Genomic DNA, 17,934 nt, shown 5'->3' on the forward strand with positions numbered 1-17,934 from the left:
CAGCTCCAATGTGTTTACATGTAAATGAAAAGTTTCTAAATTAAACATGGCATGACAGTAAACAGAGGGGAAAATAAACTTAAATGCATAGCCAACGTGCCATCTTTGAGAGGAGTGCTGTAGTTGCATTTCTTACTGTTGCCAAACAGTTTTTTTTTTAAGCCCAAATAAAAGATCTTCGACAGGCTCTGTTTCTTCGGCCACTCAAAACCACTTGACAAATGACTGGGGCACCGGGCCGCTTAACAGCTGACATTTTGAGTTACGTTTCAGTTTCAACATATCGGAATATAAAAGTAAACTAATGTCTCAATAGATGCAACAGATCATGCTGTATTATTTTTACTGATACGTACTTGGACTTTACAGGACACACTATCACAATTGTTACTTTATTCTTTTTTGATTTGTTTTCAACAGGCCAAAGCTTTTAAATTTTTTTTTTTAATTGATGTGCTGGTTGCCAGTGTAACAATTTAATCTGCCGCTCCCCCCCCCCCCCCCCCCATCATGGAACAGATAGATACATTGGGTTGTAGGAATGCAGTTAAAGCTCATATAGTACAGGGTGCACGGCACATCTTACTGTAGGCGCATTACATAGGTTATTAAAATGTGCGGTGCGCCCTGGACTATGATATGACTGATAATACACTGAAATTGTTCAGTATGTGTTCTTTATGCCATGCGCCATACAGCAACACATTTGTAGAGCTCATTTTTGCGGGAGGCAGGCTGGGTTTGGGGACTTAAGTGGCCCGCTCTGCAGCTGCCCGCAGGCCATTTGACCCACATGAAATTTAATTGCCGCCCTCTGCAATAAACTGTCAGGCAATGGTTCATTTTTCTTGTATGACACATTATAAATGACTGAGGAGTTTTTGAAGTTGCCAACATTACTGATTTATGGGATATCAGGCAGCAGATCTGTAAACTCACAGAAGCTCCAATTGCAGGGCTGCTAAATAAAGTGTGAATGAACAGAAAGAAAAAGACAGATTTTACATCTTGAGAAAGTTTAGTTTAAAATAAGACACAGCTAATGAAAGTATAATGAAATCAGATGAACTCAAAAAATAATTTACATCAGATTATTTACTCCTATAATCCAATTCCTACTCCTCACTACTGACGGAAAACTGTGTGCATGTAGAGTTTACAAAGGAAGCGTGTATCAGAAATGTTACTGGCTGAAGGCCAATTAAACTTTATAACCCGTTGCAAAATTGTTCATGATCAACCATTTTCTCAACTATTAATTGTAATCAGATTACAGTTATGTGAAATGTAGCCACGGAAACCATTTCACTTCAGTTGTGAACTTTTTTTAATGTCTGTTTGTCTGGTACACATGAAGCTATTCTATCTAACTCCACTGCAAATCAATTTGTGTTTTACTGTATTTCAAATCAGATTCCAAATCTTCACATTCTGCTTGTCATACTGTTGGTAACTCTAAATTCTATGATGTATCTGGTACATTTAGGAATTTACAGACCAATTTACCCAGAGCTTATACATCAGTTCAGTATTTTATTAGTGTATGAGCTTTGCCAGATTCACTTCAGATGAAGCAGATTAAAATGATTCCACAACCCACACAGTCATTTTGTCCCACGTACAGCAATTACCATTATATTCTTAATAAACCCAGGCAGCCTCCACAAACTATTCATAGGGTTCAAGGGAAAAAAAAAAAAAAGATAATACTGACATTTTCTGATTCATCAAAAAAAAAAACAAATACAAGGAGAACACACAAACTACAAAAAAATTAATGAAATGTTTCAATGTATAACTGCCAGAAATTGAGTTATTCTACCTCAGATTTACTTACCAGAATATTTAACACAATAAATCTTGCAGCACAAATAAGGAGAATGTTGACATTTGAAACTAAAATAAATAAATATAAATATAGGTATATCAATGCTAATCAAACGTGTTTAGAAATTGTTTAAAAAATATATCGCTGCCCCATAAGCCAATATTATTTACCTAGATCTGACCAATATGTTTAAGGCTCTTTTGGAAGAAAACAGACTGATTTTTATAAAAAATATGCAGTTAGACAACAACAGTGCTATTCATTGCAGTACATGGGGTTCTTAGTGCTTTGTTCTGAGAAAAAAACGTAACTGTTTTTCCCTGCACAAAGATGGCATTTCACTCTATTGGAAAACACAGGGGCATGGCTAGAGATAAACAGCTAAAAATATAAATATTAAAATAAAACGGCACAAGAATTCTGATTAAAAAAGACTGAAAATGGAGACAATATAATATTCATGCAACTGAATAAATCCAAGATATTAATTATAATATTAACCTAATTTTATTTCTTCCATTATGACATTATTTGTTCCACATTAAAGTGCATATCTATTGCAGAGACACCTAGGTTTTTTTTCAATTTAACTTACTGTGAAATTCTTATCTCTGTTTTATTTATTTTATTTCAGAACCACAGTAATTAAAAGGGTAACACTTCATTAAAGTACAGCCTTACACCTGCATATCTATTTCAAGGAGAATAATTTCCAATATGACAATACAAGGCACTTATATATGAGACTGGATTTTGGACTGCACTGCATGAATAAAACTCTGCATAGCCTTGCTTTTATAAGGGATAGCAAAATTCAAACTGAACAGGACGATAGGCTACGTTTTATTTCTACAGATGTGGACAATATTTTAGCTGCAATTCCACCATGTTGAACCAAGCCTGATACAACTATCTAACAGATTTTAAAAGACCAACAAATATCAGTAAATGTACTGGGTCTAATACATAAACCATTACTTTAAAAACTCATAAGGTACATAGCAGAACTTTAAAAGAATGCGTCTTTCTTGTGTTGTAACTCTAATATAGTGTTTAATGGTCCTCTGTATAAACACGCAAGTAGTCTATACACCAACATCCCACACACATGTGGAATTGATGCTGTTACACGATCTAAACTCTAGATCTGTAGATGAAAATAATCCTCCTTCTGACTATTGTAAAACTACTGGAATAATTATATTAACGTCAAAACAAAGGTAATTTAAATAAAGGGCATGTGTGTATTGAGGGAACAGGTAAGCAATACTTCTACTGTAGATGTTAAAAACCTTTTCACAGTGGCACAGGTATCCATGTATATATGCTCCTTCTGTCAGCTAATGAACAGGAACAGGGCCTGCAGTCTGCAAAGTCCACCACAAAAGGGGCTATAACGCAATATACTGACTTTTCTGGGTTCTCAACATGCCTTTTGAAAAGTAAACAATAAGGACTGAAGAGAATTTGTTCTATACTTTATCATGTCTCTTATTTCAAGCTTACAGGTTCTCTAGTCTATCAGTTAATCTGGAAGTGTCACAGCACAGTACCAAACAAACATATTTATTCCCAAAGGCTCCACCGAGTGTCTGAAGGTCAAGACAGTTAACTGCAGGAATAATGCTGATTCCTCTTTATCCACCTGGAACATGTCTATTTCAGCTCCCTGAAGAATGGTCTAGAGCTGTAAGCCACTGGGACCAGAATACAAAATGTATCAATCCATCATCATCACTAAATGGATCATTGTCCTAAGAGACCTTTTTGTACTGTACTTGTGGAAGAATCAAGGATAATGCATGCAGACCCAGGTTCAGATTTGAGTAATGATTCCCTCCTACTAAGTTACTATTATTTACTGATTTGTTTAAAATCAACAGTGAAACCTCAATTAACCAATCACCAATGGGCCTGCATAATTAAGAGGCAACTGCCTCTTTCATTATTTGTATTAAAAAAATAAAAATAAAAAAAATCACTGACACGTTACATAACAGAATTTTTTTTTTATAGATAAATACTCAAATTATAGCAAAGATGGATTGTAAAACCATTAGGGTGTGTTTGAGATTTAAATTGAACATTTTTGCAAAACTGACAAAGACCCCCACATTAACTTTCTTAATTTCCATGATGTGAGGCAAATAAGATCCAAAAGGTACTTTAAAAAAGGACAAGTTTTGCCTTTTCTAATGCAGCACTGAACAGCTGACATTACAATGAGGAACTCATTCTTATGCTTGCCGACATTTTGTTTTACTTATTAGTGACCAATGACAATCTAATTTGCCAGTTATTTTTAGAGCATGCTATTTTATAAGGGTAATTACTACCTGCCAGGAGTCTGTCTAAAATTAAAACTTTCAACTTCATTAACTGTGGAGATGTTACTTTCACTGAACTTACTCAGCTGTCTGTTAATATTCAAGTTGGAATGAAAATAAAACAAATCCACTTATTTTATGCAGTCATGCAGTGTTTTCCACTGTCTTGTCTTATTTTGTTAACATCATGAAGCAGGGGGTTTAGAGTTTTTTTTTTTTTTAAGACTCCCTAGGGTTTTCAATATCTGAAGCAAGTCAGTCATCAGCACAGTATTGACGATTATTAGAACACAATTCAGTATCACCATCAACTTCCAGATACAGTGGGTATTACTGCACAGTAGATTCCCACTGGAATGTCACCACATCACCTGTGAATCAAATTTAAAATCAATCCACACAAATGCTGACTTTTTCATTTTGATTTGGTGTATTGTTAAGCTTATTTCACATCTATTGCACAGAAACAGATTAAACAATGACACAATTGTCCAAATTTATTTCACATATTTTTACTTGACATGGTTTATTTAGATTTCCAAAAAGCTCTGAACAAAGTCCAACATAAAAGATTAATTCTCAAACTGAATGCAGTAGGGATTCAAGGATATGCATGCACATGGATTAGGGAGTGGTTAACACAGAAAACACAAAAGTACTCAGAATGGAGTGAGATAACCAGTGGAGTTCCACAGGGATCAGTATTAGTTCCTCTGCTCTTCCTAATCTACATTAAAGACTTAGATTCTGGTATAGTAAGCAAACTTGTTAAATTTGCAGGCGACACAAAAATTGGAGGAGTGGCAAACACTGTTGCAGCAGCAAAAGTCATTCAAAAGGATCTGGACAAGATTCAGAACTGGGCAGACACATGGCAAATGACATTTAATAGAGAAAAATGTAAGGTACTGCATGCAGGCAACAAAAATGCCCGTGATAAATACCATATGGGAGACACTGAAATTGAAGAAGGAATCTATGAAAAAGTTCTATGAGTTTATGTTGACTCTGAAATGTCTTCATCTAGACAATGTGGGGAATTCATAAAAAAAGGCCAACAAAATCAAGGCTGATCCTCAGAGCCAGCATTGCATGATAATCTAAATATAAGTTTATATAAAACTAATATGTTAATTAGAGTGTGAACAGCCAATCAGCTTCCAGATCTAGCAGGCTTCTATTTTACATAAATGCCTGCTGGAACGTTGAATTAACTGTGAATTAAATTTTAAATCAATGCGTGCATAAAGACATTCTAATCTAATCTGATAACATAAAATGCTACATAAACATACTTTCTAACACTAGTCTTGAGACAACTGAAATCACATGGCTCAATTCGCAGCTACTGGACAGCAAATCAACAGGAAAGACAAGATTGGTCCACCATTGTGTCAGCAGCTGGATTCAAACAACACCCTCACTCAAAACCAGCCAGTCAAACTGTCAGCCCTGTTTCAGTTCTTTCCACACCAGTCAATCCACTCCCTTCCAGCTTGAATGACGCTCCAACTCAACTCAACAACAAGTTTCAAGTCCAACTCTACACTACACAGACTGTTCAACAATCCTACAGTTAATTTATCTGGCAATGTCATAATAATAATAAAAAAATGTTTTCTATAAGTTTATGTTGTTTTTCTATTGTAATTATGTTAGGAACTATTTTCCTCAGCGGAAGGTTACTCTGCGAAATATCAGAAGTTCAAGGTAAATATAGGTTTTAAAGTTTTTTTTTTTTTTTTTTAAAGATAAAATAAAGAAATAAATAGTTTTCTAACAGCGATAGATATTAGTGATAATATAAATATGTTTATATAAACTAATGTCTACACAATATATAGAACACCATTACATGAACCAACATATTTAAGTGATACAGCCCGTTGGTGCAGGCTCTACCTTGTGGTCGATGACCTTCACTTTCGTTAACACCCTCACCTACGTCTCGGGAAGTATAACTCCAGTCGCAGTCATCTACCAAACGGTAGAGCCCGCACCAACGGGCTCTATCACTTAAATATGTTGGTTCATGTAATGGTGTTCTATATATTGTGTATACATTGGTTTATATAAACATATGTATATTATCACGCAATGCTGGCTCTGAGGATCAGCCTTGATTTTGTTGGCCTTTTTTGTGTGTGTATATAATATATGTTGTTTGTTTTTCTAGTCATGTTTTAACAAAAGAGATTTTTTTCAAGAAAATAAACAAGCAGGAGTTATGTAATTGATCTGTTTGAGGCAAAATAACGAGAGTGCGACCATGAATGTCTTTACGGAAACTCTTTTGGTAAGCCATCTAAATTGAAAGTTTGGACTATGATTGGTTGAAACCTAGTCATAGAAGTAACAAAGTTAATTATTGCCCTAACATTCTTACACCACTGATCAACAGTCTGTCTGTCATGTGATTGGTTCACATCACTGTCAGTCCTGCCCCTTTTCAAAGGAACGCTTTTCTCCCCTGCATTTTTCACAAGAGAAAATGGCTGAACACCGATTCTGAGAGTTATCAGAAAATTAATTACAAAACACACAACAGAAAGATGCTCCAAACACTAAAATGGTGATTAAAACATCACTGTTTTCTGACTTTCTGAAATTTAAACAAATTAAACTCTGACATAAATCAATATGACAAGCATGATATAAACTGGATTATGTAGCAGTCAACAAACCAGCAAAACTATGTAAACTATATGGTATGAACTTCAAAAACATGTTCAGTTAGTTATGCATTTAGTTACTTAAGCTGTATCAGCTATATTTAAACAAAATATAAAAAAGTCATACTTAATATCCAATCTTGCCTCACTTATTTTCTTGACTGACTCATTAAATATGTACTGCAGTCTCAGCCATGGTGGGAAATTAAATGCTCCTCGGGAAGACTTTTGTTACCTCCAGGGTGCAACGACAGCCTGCGTCTTCGGGCATTACATCCCTGTCAGTGACAATAGTCTTCCACAAAAGCCCCCCTCTCCAGTCCATATTTACTATCCATCTATCTATCAAACAGATATGAAATCTGATTATAGGTATGCCACTTCACCAATAAATAGAGAGATTGTAATATGCTTTGAGTGCTCATGTCAAAAAGCTAATTCCAGGAAAGTGAATTAATACTCCAAAAGAATAATATTTGGTGCATTTGCGGGGATGAGCAAATGACAAATTATGTTCTGCTGAAAATAATTCCTTGTGAACTTAAACATATTTATGTTCCAATCAGTTACCATTTTATAGGCCTCAAAAGGGCAAGAAACGCTTAAGGAATAGACATGACAAGTCAAACACAGTAAAGGCAAAATTATAATGTAAATGACATCTGCAAAACTAAATCATTGTCAAGTAACGGGTGAAGAGACAGACTCACAGTTCAATGGCTTTATTCCACATAATGACGTAGCCTGAGAGGGTGAAGGACTCCACATTGACAATGTGAATATTTCCTCTTTCGGTGCCAACATAAAACCATTTACTCTGGAAAGGCAGATGGCAAAATGTTATCCTGTAAAACACAAAATAGAGAGATTGGATACATTTTTAGCATAAAGCATTTCAACATTTATTAAACCATTGGGATAACGAAGTAGCTGCGAGATAAAAATAGATTCTTACTTGTTAACCTTTCAACACTTTAGCAAATGCCAGCATGAAAACATTTACCAAAAGGTAGAAATAAAACATTAAGTTAATATATGAAAGAAATTCTGGAAAGAACTGTTAAAATGTTACTGTATTTCCCAATAGCTGTATTTACAGTTACTGTGCATAAAATGTGTTTTTTTTTTTTTTTTTTTTTTTTTTTTTGTTTGAACCAGAGCAGTGGTTCCCAAACTTTTGATAGTCGGTAACCCCTTCCAGACCTATGAACTATCAGCATACAGATTTATATTTTAATGCTATTTTTAATATATGCTTTCATAATACACATATTTATACACACACAGTAATATATACAATATAAATGACTATAATAATATAATTAGCGCTTCTGATTTTTCTTTTTTACCGAATCACACTAACTTCATCACCACTTTCCGACTTGAACTGAAACTTAAATAAAAAACTAAAACAAAAAAAGATTTTTCCCAGTCAAGCGGTCTTGCAAAAGAAATGCAAAAAATGCAACAAAAAATAAATGTTCGCCATTACACATAGTCCCGCCTACCCCCTGGGGTACCTCCCCAGGTGTATGCACACCACAGTTTGGGAACCTCTGAACTGAAGTATCAAGGGCAAGTACTGTAAACGTCCTATCAGAGATTATTTACAGAATGCACACTACAGAGGAGGAAGAATGCAAGTGAAAGCTAGTAAGTGAAATACGTTTCTAGAGGTACATGTTTTATGTGAAAAACAGGAGGAAAGAATAAAAGTGAGAATATAAAACAAAAAGGAAAAGACAATGGTGAGAATGATGATGCAGAAGGTAAATATATAAAACAGCAATAAAATCCCAATCTGAAATCTAAAATTCTAAACAGACTAATTAAAACTGTAACATAAGGGGAGCATACCGAAATCTCAGGTCAAGAGGATAATTTTGTACAACTTAATTTGTATTGATCAAACATAGCCTGGTTAATCGTACAGATGCTTAGATGACAGATATGGTTGCATTCTTGTAGAACTTAAGGATAAAACAAAATACATTTCGACAAGGAATTGCATTAGTTCCATTACTTAGTTGAGCACAAGGTCATTTGAATAAATATTTTCTGCTTTAAATATAGGCCTACTATGTGATAGTTTGGGATATTCAGTCAATTTAAAACAGTAGGTAGGTGTTCATAATTTTTATATATAATTGTTAGTTGAATCAACTGCTACTGAATAAGACCATTTTGCTACCTACTTTCCAGACAGGTAGCAAATCCTCACTACTGCATTAAAAATTAAACTTCTAGTCCTCTGTGTGTGTGTCTCTTTTTTTTTTTTTGTTTTTTTTATATAATATATATATATATATATATATATATACTATCTCTTTATAATGGATAAGATTTCAATTCCACAGTTAATGATTTTTCATTTCTGTGATATTTTCACATAATCTGATTTAAGCCTTTACGATGCCTGGTTTGGTTTCTTACAGTATACCTGCATGCAAAAACGCCTCATAGCTAATATTCTGATGGAACACATTTCTCACACTTATGTAGCTAAACATCATATTTTCAGGCACTAATGAGAAACACCAGAACGTTTCCATAGCAACCACCTTCTACTAGGAATCAAGCAATAATCATGCATGAGACACCTCAAGGTGTTACTGCAGCAGGAACATTTTAGAGGTTCCAGGAGGTGGAAAGTACCAAATGAAACCTGTAAGTCTAAAATACATTTCACCAGCCTTTTTGCATGATTTAAATTAAAACGTACAGTACTACAATTGCCTTTGGTTAAAAATACATTACTAGGCACTTTGAGAGATTCAATAAAAAGACAATGTGGCTATTTCATCCAGCAGGGATGATTCCTTGTCCGAATTGTCAGGGAGTTGGTCCATGCTGAAGAATCGTCTGATGATGCATTTTTTTTTTTTTTTTTTTAATTCAAGCTAATGGAACGGTCCACGCCGTATGCAAAAGCAAAACACTTGACATGGATTTAGATAATGATTGACAGAGATCAAATATGATTGACAGGCTGAAATTAGAGAAGCCCTACGTCCCGCCCCCTGAACATGGTGTGGAACACACTGCACAGAAGAATAAAGCCAGGTAAACACTACATTTATTTCGGCTGTATTTAGTCTAAAGCAGGCTGCACACTGTTTGCTCCAGACGATATTTAAATTTAAAATTTGGAACTTGTGAGCTATACAGTACAGTTCTTTAACTTTATAACTTAATTTGATCTGAAATTACTGATTAGTAAGCCTGATTAAGGAAACTCATCCTAACCCATTTCAGCTACAAACCTGGACTAAATCTTGTTTTTTGTATGAACGATGGCTTATTTTATGGGGAATTCCCCCCCCCACACTATTTCAGAGAATCTTTTATTTTTTTATTTGTTAAATTGTATTTTCATTTATCTTTTTGGTATGTAGTGTAAAACTGTGTCAAGTTATTGACATCTACAACTGATGACTGAAAATGCAATTATAGAAATCTAGCACTACCAGTAAATAATTTAGCACATGTCTTGTTTAATAAAAATCTAACAGTTTCCTATCTCTGTTTTTTTAATATACTAAAGTGTCACGTCTTGGCAGCTGTAAGAGGAACAGAATGTCAAGATTCCTTCCTGTAATCTGAATCCTTTTTCTGGATTTTGACAGACACCAAAATACCAGTCCACCTTGTAATGTATACTGTATTTCAAACAACTGAAAGGAGTGGGTTTGGCTTGTAAGTGTAATGGAAGTCCTAGGATTAGAAAGTAATGAATACACACACATATTATTGGAGTATTAGATTGTCAGATCCTTAACCCTTACCCGTCCATTTATTTAGTGCTTGTCAGGCACGTCAGGTCCAATTTATTTTCACACACGCCGTTTATATATGCAGTGCCTTTTAAAGCGTATTTTAACTATATGCGGTTTATATATATATATATATATATATATATTATATATATATTGAATATATTATATATATATATGTGGCGAAATTTTCCGTGGCTTTAAAAGGCACTGCATAGCAAAGGACTCAGTACTGTAGCCAAGCCCCACCCCTTGTTCACTGTATATTTCGCATACCTCTTCAAAGTTGTGCATACTGATAAATCCTCTCCTTATCATTTGTTTTATCATCAAACTCCTCAACAATGCGATCAGAGTCATTGTTTTATTACTATAACATCTCAAAAAGCTCTGCAAATGTCTGTGATATTCTTTGAGCGCTGGATGTGGAAGCAGCTATCTTCTTTGTTTATGTCCGTGTTATCTCTGTGGTGCAGGGGCTATGTGAATTGCTCAGATATGCCCCCTTCGGCTTCTCTCAGCTCCTATCAGTCTCACTCGGCCATTGAAAGGTTTTCTCCACTTTTTCCGGAGTTTATTATTATTATTACTATTATTATTAATTTCTTAGTAGACACCCTTACCCAGTGCGACAGTTATATGTAGTTGTTTACTACATCAATTGTGTTTGTGAACAAATCATTACCGTACCCCTCTCTATGCCATACAGAGTTCTACATCATAACATTAGATTTTATAATTTTTTTATATAATATAATATTTTGTAATATTTTTACAGAAGCTCATTACAGACAACAAGAGAACTATTGTGTCATTTCTCAATTAGATAGTTTTGGTAATTCACACCACACACTATTCCCATTCAGTCTCTTCATTTTGCTTTAAAATGGGTTATAAAGTTGTATTTAATGATAAACCAGTACAAAAAGTATTTACTGTATAGGTAAGGCACACAATCGCCACCTCCCCTACTGCAAATTAGTGCAAGGAAGGGGTCTCTGCTTCCACTTTTTTGTCTCTAGGGGTCGGGACACACAAAAGGTTGAAAACCTATGCCCTAATCTATGTGATCATGAAATGGGTATATAAAATTGACTGCAATAACAATATTATGTATTAGTAATGATTTATTCAAAAACTAGCTACATTATAGAAAATGTTTGTGGTTTTTTTTGGGGGGGGGTTTTTGTCAACAAATCCTGGCATCCCGACTTACACAAACTGACACCATTGCAAACACATTTTTCACATTTAGGGAACTGTAATAGCAGATACTTCACAGATTTAGCTGCACTTCACTTCTGTTGCACTATGACATCTTTATCGCTGATGAAAACTCTCTAGTAATGCTAGAATTGCAAAATAACACAAAATGCTCATAATAATGCACTAATTATTGCTAAATAACACAATTCTCAACGCAATCGTTGCTAAATAACACATTGTCTCGTAATAATGCATATATATATATATATATATATATATATATATATATATATATATATATATATATATATATATACACATACACACACACATACAGTGCCTTGCAAAAGTATTCAGACCCCATGACCAATTTCATTCTGTTCGACACTGAAACTCAAAATCAATTACTGCAAGGTGACACTGGTTTTATGTTGGGAAATATTTTTAAGAAAAATAAAAAACTGAAATATCAACCCCCACACATTAATATTTGGTAGAGCCACCTTTCGCTGTAATAACAGTTTTAAGTCTTTTGGGGTAAGTATGTATCAGCTTTGCACACAGTGTCAGATTGATTTTGGCCCATTCTTCTTGGCAGATTTGCTCCAGGTTGTTCAGGTTGGTTGGACGACACTTGCGGACCGCAATTTTCAAATAGTGCCACAGATTCTCAATGGGATTGAGATCAGGACTTTGACTGGGCCACTGTAGGACATTCACCTTTTTGTTCTTGAGCCACTCCAGTGTTGCTTTGGCCTTGTGCTTGGGATTATTGTCCTGCTGAAAGGTGAATTTCCTCCCAAGCTTCAGTTTTTTAGTGGACTGAAGCAGATTCTCTTGCAGTATTTTCCTGTATTTTGCTCCATCCATTCTTCCTTCAATTGTAACAAGATGCCCAGTCCCTGTTGATGAGAAGCATCTCCACAGCATGATGCTGCCATCACCATACTTCACTGTAGGGATGGTGTGTCTTGAGGCATGGGCAGTGTTAGGTTTGCGCCACACATAGCGCTTTGAGTTTTGGCCAAAAAGCTCTATCTGACCACAAAACCTTTTCCCACAACGCAGATGGGTCACTCTCATGCTTTCTGGCAAACTCCAGACGTGCTTTCAGATGGTACTTTTTGAGTACTGAAAGTACACCCAGCCACTGAACTCTGTAGCTCCTTCAAAGTGATTGTTGGCATCTCTGTGGCTTCTCTCACAAGTCTCCTTCTTGTTTGAGTGTTGAGTTTTGTGGGACGGCCTTTTTTTGGCAGTGCCTGGGTGGTGTGATGCAGCTTCCACTTCCTGATTATTGATCCAACTGTTCTCACTGGGATATCCACACACGGATATTATTTTATACCCTTTCCCCTTTGTACCCTGCTCTTTGGTCTTCATTTTCCTTCAGATTCACAGCCTTACCAATGATCCTTCAACAGTGGGGTTTTTATCCAGAAAATGTGACAGCAACTTTAATGGTTCACAGGTGGAGGCCAATGGTAAGGTAATTGTGTCCTCGTTAGGGCAATTTCTTTCACGCATTTATTTTTCTTAAAAATATTTCCCAGCATAAAACCAATGTCACCTTACAATAACTGATTCTGAGTTTCAGTGTTTAAAAATAAAATATCAAACGGAACAAAATTTCAGTGTACCATTTGTAATTCGGTAATATCAGAGAATTGGTCAGGGGTTGAACATTTGTAGGAGTTTACAGGTTTTTTTTTTCCTTCTCTATTGGCGCTACTGCCCATTATGGAAAATGTATGGTCTAAACCAGGTCTTTTCATACAATATATAGTACTCTTGAAGTACACAGTTCCTTTCATTACATAACTTTTAAGGTTCTGAAAATCATTTTTGTATTCCAGGTCAGGAAAATAATGTTTCCTACAGAACAATTACCAAAACAGATCGTAGCAACGTAGTTATAGACAAACAAAACTTACACAAATGGCTTTTTTTTGCTGACAGATACCCAGAAATAACGACTCGGGGAAAGCGGACACTTCTTTGTGTGCATATGCTTTACTGCATGAAGCCAGAGACAGGACGGTAACAGGGACGGACTAATAATAAAGAACCACTGTGTGCTTGTAGTACACCTCAGGTGTTCTGAAATACTGGGGTGGAGTGGGGGGGGGGGGAGCCCGTGGCGGGGGGCGGGGGGTGGAAGGGTGGCGCTAAAGCTTCAATCCTTGAGAATATATCAAACTGCAAAGTTGAAATCCCCTTGATATTAATAAATGTTGCAGCAGTTGATCTGACCATAAATTTGATTAATACTGTTAAAAGCTAGAGCCTGTAGTTCAGACACAGTTAACCCTTTCTATCATCGTTACGTGCCTTCAATACTTGCTTAAGATACTGGTCTTTATGACGGCACCAATACCTGAAATAAATCAAAGTGGAAGGTGCTGCCCTACTGTAGCGATACCTTTATAGCTAGTATGGTATTCGCATATTGTGATTTACATAGAACAGAGAAACAACCACTAACGAAAGAAAATGCAGTTAACCAAACAGAACCGCCTCTATTTGTCATTTCTAGCACTGGCAGAAGATCCATTAAGGACTTGATATTACAATTGCATCCTATTTTAATAACTTGGAAACCACAAAGGATTAAAACAAAATAGGATGCAGTATATCTAAACTGTAGCATCTGCTAATCTGGTCTTTCTAAGAAAATTATTTTATTATTATTTATGTACTTCAATCCCAGCTCAGCCACTATCTCACTGTGTATACTGGCTCAAATATTCCGGATAAAGAGGAAAAGAGGACAGATGCCGGTCACTTTTTGCTAGTGTAAACGCTCCTGAGCACATTCCGGAATCCATCCTCTTATTCTCTCAAACACCAAGTTCTTATTCCGGACTGAGAAGACAAGAGGATGGACCTACACTTTTTTTCAGTGTAAATGCGCTGAAGACAGATTCTGGAAAACTCCAACTCGTACATCTAAAAAGTAAGTGTAACGCATTTCTATATATATATTTTTTTATATTAAGTATTGATAATATGTTAAATATATCAATTAACAGTGTTGGCTGCATGTTTTTTTATTATGTAGTTTACATTTTTCGATGTGCAGCGACTACTGGCTAAACCCAATTGTTTTGTATTACAGATTTCGGAAATAACGTCTGAACGACGCTTGTGCAACCCCACCCCCCACCCCACTGTTTCAAGCAAGTGTAAACGTACCATTCCGGTACAGACATCCCAGAATCTTATCAGAAAGATTCCAGAACGCTAGTGTAAACACACCTTGAGGCCTCAAAACAACACACCAGTACTTTTTAATTTTTTTATTCAACTTTCTCTAGGAGACAACAGTTTGATAAAGGAAAGCCCTTTGGGAAGGTTCCCAGCTGCTACAAGATCAATTTCCCCTTTTTAATAGTGCAGCAAGTTCATAGCTTATCTCTCTGGGGAGAGTTACAGCCATTCCTGGGCTTGGTACGGACTTAGAGGCAACCTTGTGGGAAGGCTCCAGCTGGCTGTTTTTGCACTCTCTGTGATTAAAGACCACCTTGAGGTAACAAATGTAAAATGTCACTGGCAGCTACAAGCCAGAAATACAAAGCCTGGATGAAAAACAAAACAGAATTAGATACTGTGTTTGAATAATTCTTTTATTTAAAATTCAACATAATTTATTTTTTTATGTATGTTCTGTGGGACATGTCTCCATCACATCCATCTACTGTATATTATTGCTTCAATTTTTCATTCATTTATTTATTTTTCAGTGAGTGTAGTGCTGGGAAAAAATGTTGCCCTTCCAAAAAAAAAAAAAAAGCCATCAGGGTATGAAACCAGGATCTCCCTGCTGCAGCAGTGTTTCAGTTAGCCATCATGGGACAAGATGTTAGAGGAGGAAAATAGCTGTAAAACACTGTACACTGTTTAGAAAAAAAAGTACATAATTGTAATAAACAAAAGAAAAAACAATTTTGTCTTTGCAGAATTTGATGGAGAATCCTGTAAATATTCCGTCAATTCTGGTAGGAAAACAGTAACAAATGCAGAGAAACTTGACAGGTTATACACAAAGCAGCAGTTATAGTTTCATATCTGTGATGCAACAAACTTAAACACCTACACATCACAAGTTGAATTCAGCTTACACAGAAAGCGGGGAAACAAACAGGCAGAAGATATTTTTATATTTCAGTAACTCCAAGCATTGCTTATTCCAGTTGTACTCTTAGTATGTTACTTACATTTACTAGCAAATAAGTTCCAAACTGCACTGAAATGAACATTGTGTATTTTAAAGAATTTAGTGAACCCATCAAGTTACAAGGCTAGATCTGCATCTGTTATATATCCGCACACACACGTACACTGAACAAAAATATAAAAGCAACATGCAACAATTTCAAAGATTTTACTCAGTTACAGTTCATATAAGGAAATCACTCAATTGAAATAAATTCATTAGGCCCTAATCTATGGATTTCATATGGCTGGGAATACAGATATGCATCTGTTGGTAACAAATACCTTTAAAAAAAAAAAAAAAAAAAAAAAAAGGTAGGGGCGTGGATCAGAAAACCAGTCAGTATCTGGTGTGACCACCATTTGCCTTATGCAGCGCGACACATCTCCTTCGCATAGAGTTGATCAGGCTGTTGATTGTGGCCTGTGGAATGTTGTCCCATTCCTCTTCAACGGCTATGCGAAGTTGCTGGATATTGGTGGGAAGTGGAACACACTGTAGTACACGTCGATCCAGAGCATCCCAAACATGCTCAATGGGTGACATGTCTGGTGAGTATGCAGGCCATGGAAGAACTGGGACATTTTCAGCTTCCAGAAATTGTGTTCAGATCCTTACGACATGGGGCCGTGCATTATCATGCTGAAACATGAGGTGATGGCAGCGGATGAATGGCCAAAAAATGGGCCGCAGGATCTCATCACGGTACCTCTGTGCATTCAAATGCCACTGATAAAATGCAATTGTGTTCGTTGTCCGTAGCTTATGCCTGCCCATACCATAACCCCACCGCCACCACGGGCACTCTGTTCACAACGTTGACATCAGCAAACTGCTCGCCCACACAACGCCATACACGCTCTCTGCCATCTGCTCTGTACGGTAGAAACCAGGATTCATCCATGAACAGCACACTTCTCCAGCGTGCCAGTGGCCATCGAAGGTGAGCATTTGCCCAGTGAAGTCGGTTATGACGCCGAACTGCAGTCGGGTCAAGACCCTGGTGAGGACAACGAGCACGCAGATAAGCTTCCCTGAGACGGTTTCTGACAGTTTGTGCCGAAATTCTTCGGTTGTGCAAACCCACAGTTTCATCAGCTGTCCGGGTGGCTGGTCTCAGACGATCCCGCAGGTGAAGAAGCCGGATGTGGAGGTCCTGGGCAGGCGTGATTACACATGGTCTGCGGTTGCGAGGCCAGTTGGACCTACTGCCAAATTCTCTAAAACGACGTTGGAGGCAGCTTATGGTAGAGAAATGAACATTCAATTTCAACAGCTCTGGTGGACATTCCTGCAGTCAGCATGCCAATGGCACACTCCCTCAAAACTGGAGACATCTGTGGCATTGTGTTGTGTGACAAAACTGCACATTTTTCAGTGGCCTTTTATTGTCCCCAGCACAAGGTGCACCTCTGTAATGATCATGCTGTTTAATCACCTTCTTACTATGCCACACCTATCAGGTAGATGGATTATCTTGGCAAAGGAGAAATGCTCACTAACAGGGATGTAAACAAATTTGTGCACAAAATTTGAGAGAAATAAGCTTTTTGTACATATGGAAAACTTGAACTTTTTTCACATTTTGTTGTGTCAGTGCCTCAGTTTCATGCATTTAAATAAATTTTTTTTCACACTTATCTAGACACCATATTCCACACTGTTAAGGGGAAAAAAGTTTTTATTGAGAAAAATTATATATTAAATACAAAAATGAAAGACCATAATTGTATAAGTCTCCATCTGCCCTCCCCCCCCCCCCCCCCCCCCAGGTTAATACTTGGTGGAAGCACCTTTTTTAGCAATTACAGCTGTGAGTCTGTTGGGATAGGTATCGACCAACTTTGCACACCTAGATTCGGCAATATTCGACCATTCTTCTTTAAAAAACTGTTCAAGCTCTGTCAAGTTC

At 36.5% G+C, this 17,934-nt stretch overlaps 1 protein-coding gene across 11 annotated transcripts in view; it reads right to left on the reverse strand.

Moving 5' to 3' along the window:
- LOC121316948 (syntaxin-binding protein 5) overlaps nucleotides 1–17,934 on the reverse strand; it is a 138,812-nt gene that overhangs the window by 71,936 nt on the left and 48,942 nt on the right. For all 11 annotated transcript variants that reach the window (XM_041252350.1, XM_041252351.1, XM_041252352.1 and 8 more), the window contains one exon: nucleotides 7,538–7,672. In XM_041252350.1, the coding sequence (XP_041108284.1) occupies nucleotides 7,538–7,672 (135 nt within the window). The remainder of the gene's footprint in view (nucleotides 1–7,537; nucleotides 7,673–17,934) is intronic.

The sequence above is a fragment of the Polyodon spathula genome, chromosome 6, assembly GCF_017654505.1.
Source record: "Polyodon spathula isolate WHYD16114869_AA chromosome 6, ASM1765450v1, whole genome shotgun sequence".
In the NCBI taxonomy this organism is placed as follows: Eukaryota; Metazoa; Chordata; class Actinopteri; order Acipenseriformes; family Polyodontidae; genus Polyodon; species Polyodon spathula.